The 14,490-nt window shown below is 50.0% G+C and overlaps 1 protein-coding gene across 12 annotated transcripts in view; it reads left to right on the forward strand.

Moving 5' to 3' along the window:
* Positions 1-4,205: 4,205 nt before the first annotated feature.
* The window catches only part of POC1A (POC1 centriolar protein A), a 67,213-nt gene continuing 56,928 nt past the window's right edge, over positions 4,206-14,490 (forward strand). For 3 of the 12 annotated variants that reach the window (XM_072785998.1, XM_072785994.1, XM_072785996.1), the window contains exons 1-6: positions 4,221-4,527; positions 7,173-7,257; positions 8,216-8,387; positions 8,790-8,969; positions 10,196-10,303; positions 11,220-11,335. In XM_072785998.1, the coding sequence (XP_072642099.1) occupies positions 4,510-4,527; positions 7,173-7,257; positions 8,216-8,387; positions 8,790-8,969; positions 10,196-10,303; positions 11,220-11,335 (679 nt within the window). In that variant the 5' untranslated portion in view covers positions 4,221-4,509. Of the gene's footprint in view, positions 4,528-4,748; positions 4,768-7,172; positions 7,258-8,215; positions 8,388-8,789; positions 8,970-10,195; positions 10,304-11,219; positions 11,336-14,490 lie in introns of those variants that run through there. The other 9 variants (XM_072785997.1, XM_072786002.1, XM_072785999.1 and 6 more) reach the window with 7 other exon arrangements.

Here is a 14,490-nt window from a genome sequence, read left to right on the forward strand (position 1 = left end):
TTGTGACTTTATAATCTAGCCTCACTTCTGAGCCCACCTGCTTTATCTTTGCTCTCCAGATGCTTCCCATTCAATCCTGCCATCAGATTTTGTCTAGTCTGTTCCCTGCACTGGAATTGTGCCCCACCCCCCTCCTGTATACCTAGGTCCCATTTGTGCTCTGAAGCTCTGGTTTCCCTGACCTCACAGAAAGCTTTTCCTGATTACCCTAATCCCTTCCCCTTCTCTCCCACTGAGAACAAGTCCTGACTGTCACAGGCTCTATAACCACTCATGAATCTTGTCATGATTTGCTTATTTGTTTGGCAGATATTTACTGTGACCCCACTCTGTCTGTGCTCTGTGCTGGGTACAGAATATAGTCACATTCTTTCCCTGGATCTGATGTTCTAAGAGGGGGAAGATAACACCAATAAGTCAAGTGTGTCAAATGGCAATGTCACTGGTGGAAAGTAAAGCAGAGACAGGGAAGGCAGGTTGGCATTTTAAGTGGGATGGCCAGGGAAAGCCACACCAAGAAGGAGGTAGATGAACAAAGTCCTGATGGGAATGATGCTTGAGCCAAGTGGACACAGGGACAATAGCCAATGCAAAATCCTAAGATAGGAGTGTGCCTGACACATTGTTATTCAAAGAACAGCAAGAAGGCCAATGTGGCCAGAGCAGAGGCAGCTAGGGGAGAGAGGTGGGAGCAGAGACAGAGAGGTATCTGCTAGATAGTTGGAGCAGAGGAGGTATGTGATGTGACTGAGGTCATAGCAAAAAGTCAAATGCATTAAGTGGCAGCTCAATATCAAGCTTTGATATAAATTAATGGCTCATGGAATCCTTCCTCCCCCATTGGGCAGATATGTTATGATTATTTTATAGTAAAGGACGTGGAGGCTCAGAGATATAGTGTGACTCCTGCTAGATCACCCAGCTTAGAGATGGCAGGGCCTGGGCTTATCTCAAGATGTGTACATCTGCCTGCCATGCTCAGAGTTTCAAGCCCAGGCCATAATGCAGGGCTGAGTGACAGAAATAACGGGGCTTTCTAGGCACAGGTTGAGTTGCGCTATGTGGGTGGGTGTGATCCCTGCCTTTCTTCCTTCTTTCTCTGTCTCATCCTGAGATGGCACTGGCTCTGGGGCAGGGGGTCTGGGAGTGATGACAGGGGGAGAGACTCTTGCAGGGGTGCCTACCCATCGGCTTTATACCAGGATAGAAATATTCCTGCCACAAGGGGGCTTGAAAAGGAGCTCCCTTCCAGCCCCCCTCAACATGGAGGTCTGCCCAACATTAAGGCCAACAATGTTGTTTCTTCCAATATTGAGCATGTGCATCCCCAACATGAGGGACTTAGATAAAAATGGAGCCCAATCTGATGGAGGTGGCACAGGGTGGGGACTGCTCAGTCAGAAGGTGGAGGCACCAATCTTGATTTATGCAGGTTGTGTTAGTGGTGGATCTTGGCCTGTCTCTGTGGTGTTGGCAGAATGTGGTGCTGCAATATTTGGAGAATAAATGAGGAAGAGTGGGTGGGGCATGGGGCATCTCCAGCTCCTCTTCTGATGGGTAAGGATAGAAGGTAGTGGGATCTGGAAAGACTAGGGAGAGTAAAATCTTCCAGTGCTGTTACTTTGAGTGAGCTTGACATTTGAAAATCATTTTACAGAAGGGTTTCTCTCAATTCTGTTTTGTAGATTATAAGCTCCTATAGGCCAGGGGTGTTCCATAGTTAAAATTACACAAATAAAACAAAACCAAAACCAAAAACACTACCAATAACAACAATAAAAAAACTCTAAGTTTAATGAATACATTTTTCCATATTTAATTTTTTTTCTTTAAGTTTTTCACTTTAAGTATTTGGACAGCAGGCAAAAGAATAGCTGAATAAGTTGTGAATGTTGGTGGGAAGACTTGAAAATCATCCTTTGAACAGTGTTGAACAATTTTGGGGTGTGTGAATGATGTAATACTTGTTTTAAGGAGAACTTCAGTGCCTGAGTTAAATGAGCCTGAACATTTGTAATGCAAAAAAAACAAAACAAAACAAAAATACCAATTCTATGCCAAATCACAGTGAAGATGGGATTAAATATATATCTGTTTCTTCTGTCTAGCCCCAGACTTTCCAGGCCCAAAGCAGAGACCCACTCCTCTACATGCCAGCTACCCACATGTGCCAGTTTCTGAATATGCTCTGGTTTAGAGGTCTACATAGACACCATCTTAGGACTCAGGATGCAGTGAGAAACCTCAGGGCCTGGCCAGATCCTAATCAGTATTGGAGTCTGGCCAAACTAGCCTGTCCAGGGAGATGACAGAAGGTTTCTGAATATTGCAAAACATCCGGTCCAGGTCAGTTCCAGATTGGGAAGATGCCCAGAGACAGGGTAGAAGGTCTGGACAAGGACAGCCTGGACTTTCTGACAGCATAAAGTGAGCAGGGATGGCCTCTGGTGGCCAAGCCCTTAGAATGTCTCCTTTTTATTTTATTTTGTTTTTAATTTTAATTTCAGTTTAGTTAGCATACAGAGTTATAGGGGTTTCAGGTGTATGCTATAGTGATTCAACAGTTTTATACATTATCAGAGCTCATCATGGTAAGTGTGCTCTCAATCCCCTTTACCTATTTCACCCATCTCCCTACCCACCTCCTCTCAGGTAACCATCAGTTTGTTCTCTATATAGTTAAGAATCTGTTTTTTGGGTTGTCTCTTTTTTTCTTGGTTCATTTGTTTTGTTTCTTAAATTCCACATATGAGTGAGCTCATATGGTATTTGTCTTTCTCTGGCTTACTTCACCTAACATTATACTCCTTAGATTCATTCATTCAAAACTATGTTGTTGCAAATGGTAAGATTTCATTCTTTTTTATGGCTGAGTAATATTTCATTATATATGTATATTATATATGTATATTATATATATATATATATATATATATAACGTATATATAATCTTTTTTTACCCATTCATCTACTGATGGACACTTGGGTTGCTTCCACAATTTGGCTATTGTAAATAATGCTGCAATAAACATGGAGGGGCATATATCTTTTTGAATTAGTGTTTTCCTATTCTTTGGGTAACTATCTGGTAGTGGAATTACTAGATCATACGGTAGTTCCATTTTGAATTTTTTGATAAAACTTCATACAGTTTTCCACAGTGGCTGCACCAGTTTGCATTCCCATCAGCAGTGCACGAGGGTTCATTTTTCTCTACATCCTTGCCAACACTTGCTACCTGTGTTTCTGGTTTTAGCCATTCTGACAGTTGTGAGGTGGCATCTCATGGTGGCTTCAATTTGCATTTCCCTGAGGGTGAGTGATGTGGAGCATCTTTTCATGTGTCTGATGGCCATCTGGATGTCCTCTCTGGAGAACTGTCCATGTCTTCTGCTCACTTTTAATTGGATTATTTGAATTTTTGACGTTGAATTATAGAAGTTCCTTATATATTTTGGACACTAACCCTTTATCAGATATGTCATTTGCAAATATGTTCTCCCATTCAGTAGGTTGTCTTTCGGCTTTGCTAATTATTTTCTTTGCCCTGTAGAAGCTTTTGATTTGAGGTCGTCCAAAGAGTTTAATTTTGCTTTTGTCTCCCTTGTCTCAAGAAACATACCTAGAAATGTCTCCTCTTTTAAACATGTAACTTATAACAGCTTCTCAGGACTGAGGGGTCTGAGAAGACCAGGCTGCCTCACACTCCCTTGTATTACAAATGGGTAAACTAAGGTGCAAGCAGAGGTGCTTCCCGCCCCCCCCCCCCCCCCCCCCGCCCAAGGTCACACAAGGAAGCAGGACAATAACAGATTAGAACCTAGATTTCTCCGCCCGTAGGTGTAATTCCAAGTGACTACCGCTCTTTTAAATGGACACTTGTTTTAAATTAGGAGGAGTGAACCATTTAAAGACTCTCTGAGGGGCGACTAATTGGCTCTTAAGGTATTGGGCGAACACCCGGTTTCAAGGGCCCTTTAAGAGAGCACGTATACAATGACCCACGTGTCCTGCACTTCCGGGATCCTTGACGCCTTTCCTACCGGTGGTTAATCACCCGCCCGCCCTCAAGGGATCTCGGGAAAAGTAGTTCCACTTTCCTGCAGACACAAGGTGGCGGCCGTCTTGAAACTGCATTTCCCAGAAGGCTTTGCTCGCCGCCTCGTAAACCGGGCTACGGGCCGGCGGAGTGAACCCCACATCCTGTTTTTTTTTTTTTTTTTTAATTTCCCAGGGGATTAGTGACAGTGGGCAGAGACCTCTGGCGGCAGCCTCCGTGGGCTGCTTGGCCTGGTGGAGCTGCGCGCCGAGGCTTTGAAACAGACCACACCGCTCTGCTTCCGGCCGGGAGACAGAAAGCTGAGGCGCTGCGTCTCCTTTAACCGCCGTGGGCGGGGCGTGGCGACGCGACCCGCGTTGCTATTGGCGGCGGTTGGGGGGCGCGGAAACTGAACGGGCAGCAACGGCCTACGCCGACTTCTCCGGCGCCTTGGGCGCCCCGGGCCCGCCATGGCTGCGCCTTGCCCTGTAAGTGCCTGCGGGCGGTCTCCCCGCGGGGTGGGCGCCTGGCCGGGGCGATGGCTGCGAGGGGAGCATGTGGGACGCCGGGTTCCGAGCCGGTCTTCCCCAGCCCCGGGGTACCGTCTGTGCAGGGGGCGCTGGGTCGGGAAGCCTAGTGGGCGCCTCCTGGAGCCAGAGCCTTTGCCGGCCACCGGGGCGGGCCAGCCAGTCCCTGCTCCCAGGGTCTGCATCCTCGCGGAGGAGACGGTAGTACTAGTGTGTTCCGACGGGAGGTCGGGCCAGCGGCCAGCGTCGGGCCTCCCTGGCCTCAGCCTGGCGGTCCTGAGCAGTGGGAGGCTGGGTGGGGGCGTGGTGAGCGTCCACCTTGCTCGGGCGGGACAGCGCCGGTCTGCAGTGTGATCTGGGCCTGGCGCCCTGAATTCCAGGTTCCTCCAGAGCGAAGCACTCCAACCCCCCCACCCCCTTTTTTTCTTTTCCTGAGAGAGTGTTTAAACAGGTCTCGCCTTTGGGCAGTGTCGAGAGTCAGAAAGACCGGGTGGTGCCTGCTGGCACCCTTAGGCGTGTGGGGACTCGAGCAGAGGGCCAAAATGTAGGCTTTTTGACCCCTAATCTAGGGCCCTTCCCATAAGTCCCTCCCCACTTGCTTCGAAATATCAACCACCTCTGGGGTGAGGAAGCACAGAGCCCAGTGGGATGAGGAGGTGGAAAGGGTGTGGGGAGGCTTCAGGGGCCGCCTGGTCAGCGGTGGATCTGAACTTGCTTCTGCCCACTGAGCCTAGAGGTGGGCATTATCTTCTCCCAAGAGGTTCAGGGGAGGCAGTTGCTGCTCTCTTGGGGGCCCTCCCTCAGTCACCACTCCCTTTCTGTTGAAAGGGGCACTTAGGCAGGTGTGTTGGGGGTGGAGCTGGGCGCAGGGCCATGGGGGCCTTTGTTCTGGTTACAGCTCTCTAGGGTGGCAATGGACTTGCTCTGCCTCCAAGGACTTTTTTTTTTTTTTTTTTTTTTTTTCCAAGAGGAGGTTTGCTGGGCTCCCTGGTCTGCCCAAAATGCTTCTTTGGGGTTTCCGATATTTGGGTTAGGGGAAGATGTTTGCATGGCAGGGCTATAACTCTCCCAAGTGCCAAGACAAGCTGCTGTTGGGTGGAGAGAGTCTCTGGAATGTTTTCTCCATGTCTTACTAAGCAGTGTCCTGAACTACTGCTACCTTGACGTAGGGCTGAGTGGAGACGATGGCCCTGGCCCTTGGGGCCTGTCCAGGGTGACCTCTAGGTTCATTGGCTAGTCCACAGTGAGATTGAGGGTACGGAATCTGATTCCTGAGATGGGGGTTGCTGAAAGACCCCCATTTTCTCTTCTTGATTCTTTTAGAAAAATTGCTTTGTTGACATATTCAAATACTATAAAACCTTCTAAGGTGGTAAGATTCATCGCTGTTTAGTACATTCGTTCACAGTGTTGTGCGACGATCATCACACTCTAATTCCAGAATGTTTTTGTCACCCCAAAGAGAGACCTGTACCCACTAAACAGTCACTCCCCCTCACCTCACTAATTTCTTCTGTAGATTTGCCTATTTTGGACATTTCATATACGTGGAATCAGACAAAGTGTAGCCTTTTATATCTGCCATCTTTCACTTCCCATGTTTTCCGGGTTCATCCATGTTGTAGCATGTGTTAGTACTTCCTTTTTTTTTTAATTTTTTAAAATTTTTTTATTTATTTATGATAGTCACAGAGAGAGTACTTCCTTTTTTACTGCTGAATAGTATTCCATTGTATGAAGAGACCACATTTTGTTTATCTATTCATCTGTTAATGAACATTTAGGTCTGTCCAGTTTTTGGCTGTTGTGAATAATATTGCTATGAATGCTTGTGTACAAGTATTTGTGTGAACATGCTTTCAGTTCTTTGGGGCATTTACCCAGAATTACTGGGTCATTTGATAACTCTTTGAGGAACAGTGAACTTTTTTTCTATAGCAACTATTTTTTCATTTTTTTGGTTAAGATTATTTTGTCTATTCTGGCTGTCTCACATTTTTATTTAATTTTAAGATCAGCTTGTCAATTTCTGTAAAAAGTGGCACCTAAAATTTTGATAGGGACTGTTGAATCTGTAGATCAATTTAGGGAGTAGCACATTTTAACAAAATTGCTTTCCATACTTTCAGCATGGATATTTTTCTATTTACCTGGGTCTTCTAAAATTTCTTTCAAAGGTATTTTATAGTTTTCACTGTATAAGCCTTCACTTTTTTTTGTTAATTTTTTTTTTAAGATTTTATTTTTAAGTAACCTCTATACCCAACTTGAGACTCAAACTCATAGCCCCAAGATCAAGAGTCATATGCTCTACTGACTGAGCCTATTCTTATAGGTCATAAATGGAATTATCATTCTTCAGATTTGTATTTTTGCACATCAGCAATAAACATAGATTTTTATATATTGATCTTGTATCCTGCAGCCTTGCTTAACTAGTTTATTAGTTCTAATAGTTTTCTAATAGTGGATTCCTTAGGCTTTTCTATATACAAGATCAGCATTGAGTATTGAACAGCCTCTTGGCTGTTTTAGGAAGAGTCTTGGCCCTGGGTAAGCCTCTTTTTTACCCAGGTTTCACACATTTGACCCTGGCTCTTCCACAGGAGGACCCCTCACTGGAGAGGCACTTTAAGGGCCACCGAGATGCAATTACCTCTGTGGACTTCAGTCTCAACACGAAGCAGCTGGGTAAGAGGAAACATCTTTTCCTAAGCACTACATTATGATCTGAGAAGGCTGAGTCTTTACCTGAGAGGGGTGGTGTTGGAGGAGTAGGGCACAGTGAAGGCCCAGGTGCTTTGTCTAGACCGGCATCTTGCTTCAGCTGACCAGCTGTCTGGGTGCTGGGCTTTGTGAACTCCATTCTATATACGGAGTGTGAGACTCCAGAGAGTTCGGGGCCTTGCCAAGGGCACGTAGCCTTGGAGAGTAGGCCCAGGGTCTGATTTTTTTCACTGCATATACCCCAGCCATCTGTTGGATCTGGCTGGTGGAATGTCCCTAAACAGTGGCTCCTTTTTCTTGGATCGTCCATTCTGTTGTCCACAGCAATATGGGAACATCTAGTTAAAGGGTGAGAAGGATGAAGAGCAGAGCTGGGTACTCCCCTCCTGCCGCTCTTGTTCAGCAGCTGAGTGACGTGGCTCCTTGGTCTCTTGGGGGCTCATACATAGCTGTCATGGCTGCAGCTTTCTTTTTTCTGTGGACAAGGCTCTCCCTTTATTCCCATGGTCAGGGTCCCCTGCCAGAGGTTGCTGGTCACTGTAGATTAAGAGCAAACTGGTCATTTGATCTGTCTTGGGGATCTCTAGGTTTCTGATTGACTTGGACCTTCTCAAAGGTAAGAGGTCCATTGGGTTGTCTGGGAGGACTTGTTTTCTAGTGCCCTTAGGGTACGACTGCGGGGGAGCCCCACAGGGGATGAGTTTTCTCAGAGGCCTGCTGGGTTGCAGAAATGTGAAGGGCATCTCTTGGTCTGGCTCCCATGTGGGCCTGCTGCATGGAGAGCTGACAGCCCGTTGATTCTCCAAACCCCAGCTCAGCAGATGCTGGAAGTGTGGTCTGTCTCTTGTCTCCCTACCCTGTCATCCTGCTGGAGGATCAAGGCCCTCTAGAGCTGAGGGTTACAGCATCCCTACTTTCTCAGCCAGTGGCTCCATGGACTCATGCCTCATGGTCTGGCACATGAAGCCCCAGTCACGCGCCTACCGCTTTGCGGGCCACAAGGATGCTGTCACCTGTGTGAACTTCTCCCCTTCGGGACACCTGCTTGCCTCAGGCTCCCGAGACAAGACTGTCCGGATCTGGATACCCAATGTGTGAGTTACAGACTTTGAAGGGCTTGTCTGAGCCTGGGGACCAGGTGCCAGAGCTGTCCACACTCAGGTCCCCATGCTGGCTCGGGACTTGTCACAGTGGGACATCTACCCTACTTCTGAAGAAGTGCCATCAGAAGCTGGGGCTCCAGTTAGACCCCTCCCATTAGAGTTAGCAGCAGGGATTCTGGGCTTACCCCAGCCATTCTGGAAGGGATCCCATCTGATGCTGATGTGAACAGGGTGAGTGGTGCGGTTCTGGCCTTCCTTGAGGGAGACTGGTGTGTGGGCCTGCACTGACATTGGGAGAGGCTTCTGAGGGAGGGGTGGGGAGAGCTTTGAGGTGCTCACGGACCTTCCCGTCACTGTTACGGGTTTCCTGAGTTGGAATACCCATCCCTGCAGCAAAGGCGAGTCTACCGTGTTTCGTGCACACACAGCCACAGTGAGGAGCGTCCACTTCTGCAGTGATGGCCAGTCTCTTGTGACGGCCTCTGACGACAAAACAGTTAAGGTGTGGTCAACTCATCGCCAGAAATTCCTGTTCTCCCTAAGCCAGCACATCAACTGGGTACGCTGCGCCAGGTGAGCATCATCCTGCCCTAAGACCTTTGGAGGGACCTGGGGTTTGAGAGGCACTGAGGCGCTGCCAAGTTCCAGTATTATGACCTTGGGCAAACTAGCTACTCTTTTTTTCTTCCTGAGCCTCAGCTTCCTTACCTGTAAAATAGGAACAAAGAAGTTGTTACATTGTGAATTATTGAGGAGCTTCTAGCTCACATTTAACAAGTAAATTAGTTCATTGCCAGCCATGATTGAGCCCTTGACATCCGGGCTGATGTGGCCTAAAGCAAGTTAGCAGGGGTTATTGAGGAGCAATAGCAACACAATGGTATTGCTACTACCACTATACGATTTCTTTGCACTTTTCATGGCAGCCCTGCAAGGTAGGGGTATCATTCCCATTTTGCAGATGAAGACACTGAGGTTCAGAACAGTGCAGTATCTTGCCTCTGGGTGCATGCTGGGTTAGTGGCAGAGCTGAGGTTGGAATCTGAATCTGCCTCTGAGAAGCTGACTTTGCTTGAGCTGCCAGTTGGGAGTTGAGGCTTCTGAGGAGGCTGCTCTGGAGGCTGGCTCTCCCTTTGGTGTGGTGGGGACAGTGCTGTGGTGATGGGGGCCAGATGACTAAAGGATGATGTGGCTACTTTCAGCTATTCTGATCCTTTCAGCAGAGATCTCTGTGCTCTGGAGGAGGAGGTTGGGAGGTCTGCGGACACTGGGAAACCATGGTAGTCAGAGTTCGGGAACTGTTGTGGCATTCTCCTGGGGACCCCATGCAAGTTACTTGTTCTTCAGGCCATCTTTGTCCTGGGAGGTCCCGGATTGCTCAGAGAGACCTCACCATCAGGCTCCTGAGAACAGGAGGGACCAGGCCAGCAGACAAGTATTGAGCCTATGCCAGCTTTTGGTGATGGGTCCCCAGGACCTCCACACATTTTTGTTGGTAGGTTGTTCTCAGAGTCAAATGTAGGCTCAGGGGACCTGGGAACAGGATAACGATGCTGATGGTGGGCTTTGGGCCACCTTCACTCTGATAGCATCAGCAGTCAGTACACAAGTTGCCACGTGCAGTGCTGGGGGCTTCATGCACAGGAGGCTGCTCCTGCTTACCACAAGGTAGGTACCATTCTTAGCTATCTCACAGAGGGAAAGCCACTTGCCCAGGATCCCTCAGGGTCAGAGCAGTGCGTGTAGCTTTGGCTGGTTCTGGGATGGTGGTGGTGTGACTTGTGCTCTGCCTGGTTCAGGTTCTCCCCTGACGGGCGGCTCATCGTGTCTGCCAGCGATGATAAGACTGTAAAGCTGTGGGACAAGACTAGCCGGGAGTGTGTCCACTCTTACTGTGAGCATGGCGGGTAAGTCACAGTGCCTGTCCTCTAACTGCAGGTGCTCAATAAAAGCATGGACGTAGACACCCAGGGACCCCTGTGGCCTGAGGTGGAGCCACGTCTCTGCTGCTCTCTGCCTCTGAATTTTTTCCTATGTGACTAGAAGGTTCAGCCTCATCCCCATCTCCACAAATAATGAATGCTTAACCTCAAGACATGCTTCTTGGGGGCCTTTCTATTCCCTTCACTTAATGGTTCTCAGATTGTGACTTGTCTATCCAAAAGAAGGTGACCCCAGACTTCCCAAAATCATGTTAGTGTATTACCTATGACGATGGGTTTATAAATGAAAGGCTTGTCAGGTTCTTGTAAGTTCTTGGTGGCTGTTCACACTGTGCTGCATCATCAGGAGAGGGAGGAGCCTGCATTAGAGCAGGGCCTCACCTGTTCTGGTCTCCTCAATGAACCTCAACTTCTGCCCTCCTCAGGTAGGCGGGAGCCCCAGGGAAAGGCGTCTCCTAAGAGCTGGCCATGGTGCCAGCCTGGGTGTCACCCTTGGCCTGTCTCCTGCAGATGGGTCAACCAGTGGCCTTGGGGTCCCACTGGCCCTTTGGGGCCAGGCCTCATCGCTTTGATGAGGGCCCTTGCTCTGACTCTGAACAGCCTGAGCTGTCAGCTGTCGTTTAGGCTGAAGACCCCTTTCTCTACTTGTATTTAGAGGTGGACGCTGGGATTCGGTCCCTGATGAGTCCACCTCCGGTCACTGTTAGCCACTGTTTTTGCCCTCTCTCTGCTGTCCCTTGGCCACCTGGTAAAGAAAAAGGGCAGAAGGGAGATATTTTGGGTTTGGGGAACAGCTTGAGCAGATGTGCAGGGATGGGAAAGGGGGGTCTGTTCTGGGCCAGGACAGTCCTACAGCATGCGGCGGCCCCTGCCTTTCCAGCTTTGTCACCTACGTGGACTTCCACCCCAGTGGCACGTGCATCGCCGCTGCCAGCATGGACAACACAGTGAAGGTGTGGGACGTGCGGACGCACCGCCTCTTGCAGCACTACCAGCGTGAGTGTCCCTGAGCAGCCACAGCATGACGGTGCGGAACCTGGCGTCAGGCTTGTGGCCATCATGCTGAAGCAGGCCTGAGGACGGCCCTGGTCAGTGGGGAGGAGTCCTGGGCCCATTGGGATCTCCAGGGGTCAACTCAGGTTGGAGACCAGAATCAGGAAGCAGCCCTGGGGCCATGTCCCCTGAGAATTATAGCCCTCAGAGGTGCAGAACAGCGAGCAGTCAACATAGGCCATCTTAGGCTCCTGCTGGGAGGTAGGGTAGGGACGGACCGGGTGTGATTAGGGTGAGCTGGAAGGTGCTGGAGTGTGGAACTTGAGAGCAGGTGTGACTGGGCAGGGCTGTGAGTCACCTTGGCCGTGGGGATGGGGAAGGGAAGGGAGGTGGTGATCTGCCACAGGAGGAACTAGGAGTGGGGCCAGGGGCAATATGGTGGGCAGGCCTGTGGGCCTGGGGCTAAGACCAGGTTGGGGTAGAGCTGGAGTTGTTGGAAAAACTGTGGTTATTGTCTTGGGACAAGATTTAAAGTCCATGGGCTACATCCAGAATTCACCCCTGAAATGGAAAGGATGCGTCTGGACAAAGGTGTTGGGCTTGGGGTTCAGCTTTCCCTTGCATCCCCTCCTAGCTGATTCTCAGCTGTTGAGGACAGCACTTCCTTGAGGTAACTGAGGCTAGCAGACCTCCCATGTTGAGGGAGAGGCTCTTGGTCTTAAAAAGCATTTGGCGGAGGGTGGGCTTTGCAACCAGCCTCAGTATTTGGAGTTGTGGGACGTTGGGCAGGGCATTTGACTCCTTTGGGCCCCCTGGGACAGTGATAGGGCCTCCTTCACAGGTGGTGTTGGGAGGGTAATGAGTTAGTCTCTGCCAAGAACTTAGAGAGTGCCAGGCACAAAACAGGAACCAAGTAAGGGGTTCAGATGCCCGTGTTGCCAAGTCTGGGTCCGGAGATCCTGGAGTAGGGAGTCTGGCCTGCATTGCCCTACACCACCACCAGGTGGCAGAGGCTAGCCACTCTTCCTTAACAGAAAGCCCTGGGGCTTGTCGTAGCTGCAGCTGTTGCAGACAGACCTTCTAGAACAGAGTAGCTATGGGGTCTACCCTCTACTTGGAAACCACAGCTTTCCTTCCCTCCTTCAGGCTTAGAGGCCTCTCTTCTCTGGGCCAGGCCTGGGTTGGAGTTGGCGCACATCTGCAGCGGTTGACTGGGGGAGGGTTGGCAGGTATGGAGGAGTGCCGGGGCGGGAAGGTGCCTCTGAGTGTGGGGTCAGGAGTATTGGGAGGGGGAGGTGACGAGGCCAGGCAGGTTAGGAGTATAGGCTGTTTCCTGTCTGTAAAGGGTGATAATAGTACCTCATGGGATTTGTGAAGATGTGTTGGGGGAGTCTACATGATGATTATAATACAGTACTAGAAATGTGGTTAGTACCACATAAATCTTTCTCTTCTAATTTGTATTATTATTATTATTTTTTTCATCACATAAGTCTTGACACTGAGGGGAGAGGATCTCTAGGTGGCCATGGGAGAGTCCAGCCTCACCTCTGATGGATCAGGAGCATGGGTCTGGGTTTGTGGCATGCACCAGTAGGAACCCATTGGGGAGGGCGTTGAATGCCATACTCTGGCCCATGGTCCAAAAGATGCAGCCTGGCTGGCAGTGCTGGGACTGGTCCCATTGCTCGAAGAGCAAAGGTATGTCTGAAAGGACATACAGAGCCTGCCTGGGTGGGAAACTGGTGTGCTTGGGCGACTGGTGGGTGGGCTACTTATGCCCCATGTCTGAGTGAGAGGAGGGCATCCAAGTAGGGCAGGGATCAGGTCCAAGGGTTAGGTTTTGGAGATTGAGAGAGTCAGTAGGTGACATTACGGGTTGAGGGTCCCGCTGGGCCCAGAAATCTGGGCCTTGAGAAGGGCTGAGGCCATATCATGGGTCCCTATGATTGAGGGGCCATGGAGGGAAAGGTCTACAAAGCAGCCAGAGTGAAGGATGGAAAAGGGCTGAGAGGGCAGGACCAGAGGCATAAAGAAAAGCAGAGTCTCCTGAAGAGGGTGATCAGGAGGTAGAGTGATACAGAGCAGTTGAGAAGGGTGGCAGGTGCTGGAGAGAGGTCCCTGGAGTTCTTGAGGGGGCAGGCTTGGCAGTGGGTGGGCCGGGGAGTCAGTGACTGGAGGGGCTGGGGATGTGGTGAGGGGGCTCAGGTGGCATCAGGAGCCAAATCCTGAGAGGACCCGGGGTACATGAGGCTTACAGGCTCTCTGCAGAGAGATTTCAGTGTGTTTTTGCTATTGTCCTTTGCTCTTATGACAGACCTACTCTGTCTTGTTCCTAAGCCACCTGAATACATATCAGAGGCCTTGAGTGGCTTGGAGTACCCTGTAAACAACTGAGTTTCCTTAGCTCCCTGCCCAATACATGGTGCACAGGGCAGCAAACTCATCCCACTGCCTCTAAACTCACCCTCTGGAGCTCAAGGAGAGCCACGTGGATCTGAGGATGCTGTTGGGGGACATACCCCTCACACTTTATGCTGTTTGAGGGACCTGGCCAGGTCTGCTCAGGTCTACTGGCACCTCTTAGGAGCTGCGTGGCCGAACCTTCGACCTTAGAGGCTCTCACTAGCCCCTTAGTAGCAGCTGCTCTCTCATCCTCAGGGGTACAGGGGCATCTCTTTGGAGGCTGATTCTCCAGAAGGACTCCTGGCACTCTGACAGCAGACACGAGCTGAGCTGTTTTTCACCCCTGATCCTTAGGAAACCCAGAGGAAAGTTTTTAAGAACACAGACATCCCCTATCTCCCTTGGTGACTCTGGATGAGTACCAGGCACTCCTGGTGGGCCTTGGGCACATGAGGTTGTTGGGCTTTTCCAAGACCTTTTGATTCTTGATGCTACAGTGTGTGGTCAGCATTCCCAGCCCGCCTGTGTCCAGCTGCCCCAGGGTTGTGCCTCGTGGAGGATACTTCCTGTCCCGTGCTGGGTTGTTGGAAGTTAATTTGGGCAACAGCAGGCAGCTGGTACCGTTTGTCTCAGGCAAGGAGTTTCTTGGCTCTGGTCTGTCACTGTGGGGAGCAATTCTGGTTTCCCAATTCAGCAAGGAGATGGTGGGGCTGTTGGAGCCCTGGGAGTGCCGGTCCCCACGGAGGTGGGTT

This window comes from Canis lupus, chromosome 19, assembly GCF_048164855.1.
Source record: "Canis lupus baileyi chromosome 19, mCanLup2.hap1, whole genome shotgun sequence".
NCBI classification, from domain to species: Eukaryota; Metazoa; Chordata; class Mammalia; order Carnivora; family Canidae; genus Canis; species Canis lupus.